Source organism: Terrapene carolina, unplaced genomic scaffold (assembly GCF_002925995.2).
Source record: "Terrapene carolina triunguis isolate 2854851 unplaced genomic scaffold, T_m_triunguis-2.0 Scaffold838, whole genome shotgun sequence".
NCBI lineage: Eukaryota > Metazoa > Chordata > Testudines > Emydidae > Terrapene > Terrapene triunguis.
Genome location: NW_020665189.1, coordinates 17788955 through 17793339, shown reverse-complemented (window position 1 = coordinate 17793339; position 4385 = coordinate 17788955). Strand labels below are relative to the sequence as shown.

Here is a 4385-nt window from a genome sequence, read left to right as displayed (position 1 = left end):
CTCTGCTTTTTGACCGTTCACACTATAACCGATGGAGTGTGTCCTGAAAAGGACTCATTTAAATAAGCCACGGTGCATTTAAATTCATGAAAATAAGCAACCTCTGTCAAGCAAACAAAACAGCCCCATGGGAAATAAATCCACTTTGGGCTTGATTCGGCTCTGAGCCTAAGGCAGGATAGGTAACAGCGTTGTCACCATTCTCGCCCCAAGTGGAGAGCTGCCAAAGGACTGCTTTACTCTCCTGCTAGGCTTCTGAGGCCTGCTCTTGCCTGGTGCCTTGCATTTTGTGGGCTACATCAGTTCACTCTGCCTCCACCCCCAAATGGGTGGATGGTTTACACTGTTCTGATGCTGCAGAGCTTTCTGGTACGGAAGACCACAGTCCATTCCACAGATAGAGGAGTAAATTGGGCCATTTATTGTAATCATCTACCACTTGATGGCGCTATCAGGTAGCTAGTTGACAAGCAGATTAAAAGGCAAACTTACAAACGTCTACTCATTCGTCTAGGAGTAAATACTTCTGTTTTTAAGTTTGTTGGGCAGGCAGAGTGTCTCTCTCACTCTGTATAATAGGTGGCCCTAAGCATCATGGAACCTCTGGATACATTCAGACAGGTGAGCACATGGCAGGGAATCCTCCCTCTTCCTTTTTAACAGAGAACTGCTATTCCCTGCACTGCATCCTCGAACCAGTTCTGGACACATTCCCTCCTAATTCTCTTGGCTTCCCAGCTGGGAGGGCAACCTGTATGGTACAACAATTTTTCAGGTGGTGTGGCGAGAAGAAAAATCACACATTGATTCTTGAGGCTTGTAGACAGGGGACTCAATTAAGAGACTCCACAGCGGTCCCCAGGTTTGCTTGAACTGGTCTTGGCTGCCCCCTGCCCCCTCTCCATATACCCACACAGATCTACAAGGTATCCATTATTTTGCCCTTAACAAGTTGCCAGTGTGACCTGGTGGATAAAGCACTAGACTAGGACTCAGTAGACCTCGTCTTGGCCACTGGCTGCTGGGTGATTTTGGGCAAGTTACTTCCTCTCCGTTCCTCAGTTTCCCCATCTATAAAATGGGGACAATGATGCCAACCTCCTTTCTAAAACACTTTGAGATCTGCTGATTAAAAGTGCTATATAAAAGAGTTTGATATTATTACTTTCCCCCCCTGTCAGGTAAGGCTCATCATGAATAACACTCTGAGTCATAAATGTATTAATTTTATTACAGTGGAAATATTCCACATTTTGTCATCATAAAATACATGAGAAAAAACTGGTGAATGGCACCTCATTTCCCCGAGTTCAGAGAAAATGGACTAGATCACATAAAACCAGTAGAAAAGACTTGATATCAAATATAGTCACCGAAGGATTCATTCTTACCCAGTGAGCAGGCCACTGAGCAATCTCACATCCCATTAACAATAACCTCAACTATACCTAATTCCCTTCATTCATACATCACACACAAAAAATCTCTTTCTAAATGGCCTTCTACTTCCATCAGAGCAGACAATACTGTATTGGTTACAGTTATAAATGAACTACAGTTTTAGTACAAATCTAAGTGCTAGGTATGATATTCAGTCCTGCCTGACTTGTTTTAAAGTAACCACAACTTGAATTACAGTAGTCCTCAGAATACACTGAAAGCCAAATGAGTGTTTGCTAAATGGGTTATTAAAAAGGGGTCACACATTGTGATGTGTCATAATAAATTAGCTAAAATAATACATATATATAGGCTAAAAATATTTCTAAAATAGAGAGTCTGTGGTTGAGTCACAAGTGCCAGGCAAGATAGGTTTAGTGCATGATTGGGTTCAGTTTAAGCCCCACGTTGTGAAGATTTTCCTGTGACATCTTGCAACCTGACATAGTGCTAATAAGTCAGTATTTCTATGAGAAACAATAGAGACATCATTCACTGCATTGCAACAGCTAGTAATGTTGGAGTCATTTACGATTATTCTTATTTCTTATTACTTTGAGGTATTGAAAAAGATCTAGAGATGTATTTTTTAAAAGTCTTGAAGACACACACTTCATTTTAGTCACCATTTGCTATTGCAACTATAATGTGATTAGCACCCTGTATATGTTGTAAAATATTTTCCATCTCTTCAGCAACTTTCATCACAAAACGATCCCAACAATATTGATAAACATGTAGGGATGTCCACATCTATTACTGAATGCATCCAGCTCTGGGGTAGAACATGATATGTGTCTGACAGAACACAGCAACACTTCATAATAGTATAGGGCAAATGAAAAAGCTAGGAGAATTCTAGTTAGGTTGAACGTTTACTTGAATTGAAATTCGGCCAGGATTAATATATTTCTATTTCACTTTTGGTTTAAATTAGGTAGTTTTCAAAAGTACAAGTCCTACACCTTCCCTGAAGTTCTCCTGCAAGTTTTTTTGTGTGTGATTTTATATGAACATTTTTCTGTTTATTAAAATCTTTTCTTCACTGCCCTCTACTGCTGTGTAGAAGATCAACCCAGACAAAAAGGGTGAAACTGACTATAGAAGGGAAACAGTGAAACTGACTATACACACAGTACTGTTACATGCATAAAGCATACAAACTGAAAAATATACCATTTTTTCTAATTTCTTTCTGTTACAGTCACCTTAGGTATCACTTGTAACCGTAGGAGATTACACATTGTCAGATAGAAGTGTGATTTTTAAGTTGCTGGTGCCCCTTGAAAAAGCAACAAAGCTTGAAAGGAGCTGGAATGGGATTTGCTGCTTTAAGGCAAGGCCTAGAGGACGGATCCCTCTCACTGTAGTTACCATTTAATCAACACACAGGTATTCAACCACCATTATTGTGAAAGGAAAATGTTCCTTGGTGAGCAACCTCTTTGGTTTTCATCCATATTGTGCATTTCACAGTGACTAATTGATGCTCATGTCATATTGCCCTAGTTAATCAAAACCAACCAGCTAGTGACTCCCACTCCCCAAAAAGATACATGAACATGGGCTATGTAAGTACTAGTGATTATATTACACTGTTCCAGCAGGTTTGTAAATCCATGTGTCTGTCTATCTAGAAAGCTTCACAGTTGAATATAAATAGAAACATTATCTCCCCCTTCTGTACTCCCTCTCCACGTGGGCCGCACAGCAGCAGCACAATATGTCCAGAAAAGTGGTTACATGACAAGTTCAAACACCCTCCCCCCAAATCTTTTACAGTGTCACTGCGCTCACAGACCTCCGATGGCTTCCAGGGGTAAGTTCTTCAGTGTTATCACTTGTCAGATGGCTAGCGAACGGCCCAGGAGATGCTATCCTAGTGGGCTCAAGTAGATCTCGCCCAGGGCAGGGTCTTGCTAAGGAGTTGGCAGCAGTAGTTTCTTCCCCTGCCCACCTCCTGGTGGAAGAATTACCTTCTCCATTTAGTATCCAGTCCCTTAGGTGATTCATTTCAGGAGTAGAGAGTCCCTGGGTATCGTTATTCCCATAGGGTGTAACTGCTGCTTGGCCCAGAAACTGTGACACATGTACATTGCTGTTGGTTCGGTCAACCTCATCGCTGGGTGATGCCATAGGTGTGCTTAGGGCGGCTTGTTTTCCTGACCTCCACCTCTGGATTTCCAGCTCTCGTTGCTCTTTAGGGAGCTTATCCAGCTGCTGAGCTTTCAGAATCAGAGATGCTCTGAAGGTTCCTCGCACAGCCAACATAAGATACCTGGTGAAAGGTGGAGAAGACTACTGCATTAATAACGGGCTTCACCAGTAATTTACCACAACATGAAAAAAAAATCTAATTCTGTTCTTTCAGCTTCCACTGTTCTGCAGGTTTCTGGCAGAGAGGTGTAATGTTTCTAATGGAGGCACTTAAATACACACACAGTCCTCCTATTGTACGGAGTCATTTACACGTATGATGCTATATAAATTACGATAATACAGGTTGTGCAGTCACTGCATAGGGCAAGGAAGGTCAGACAGAGCTCTGGTTTCACTGAGAGAAGCACTATCAGTCAGGACCCTGGGGTTATAGTCTCCCATATTCAGAAAGGGGGTGGGCAGAAAGGATCTTCGTTTAACATCTCATCTGAGGCTTGGAAGTAAAAACAATCCCAGCTTGTGGGTGGCTCAGGAACCAGCAAAACAGCTGGCCTCCCTAGAGAGATGGTGCCTGTCTCTACACTACCAGGCCATATTTGAAAACCAAAGCCTCAGTTTCTGAGAAGGGCTTGGAGCATGATTTGGCCTTTGTCCACACGGCTGGCCAATATATATCCTAAACAGGGCCGGCTCCAGGCACCAGCCGAGCAAGCTGGTGCTTGGGGCGGCAGATTGTTCAAGGCGGCATTCTGCCCAATCCTAGGGCGACACGGCTGCTTTTTTTT

At 42.6% G+C, this 4385-nt stretch overlaps 1 protein-coding gene across 1 annotated transcript in view; it reads right to left on the bottom strand.

Annotated features, from left to right (window-relative positions):
- Positions 1 to 1267: 1267 nt before the first annotated feature.
- ATP10B (ATPase phospholipid transporting 10B (putative)) overlaps positions 1268 to 4385 on the bottom strand; it is a 67461-nt gene continuing 64343 nt past the window's right edge. The window contains exon 22 of the mRNA XM_029913753.1: positions 1268 to 3718. Within this exon, the coding sequence (XP_029769613.1) occupies positions 3217 to 3718 (502 nt within the window). The 3' untranslated portion in view covers positions 1268 to 3216. The remainder of the gene's footprint in view (positions 3719 to 4385) is intronic.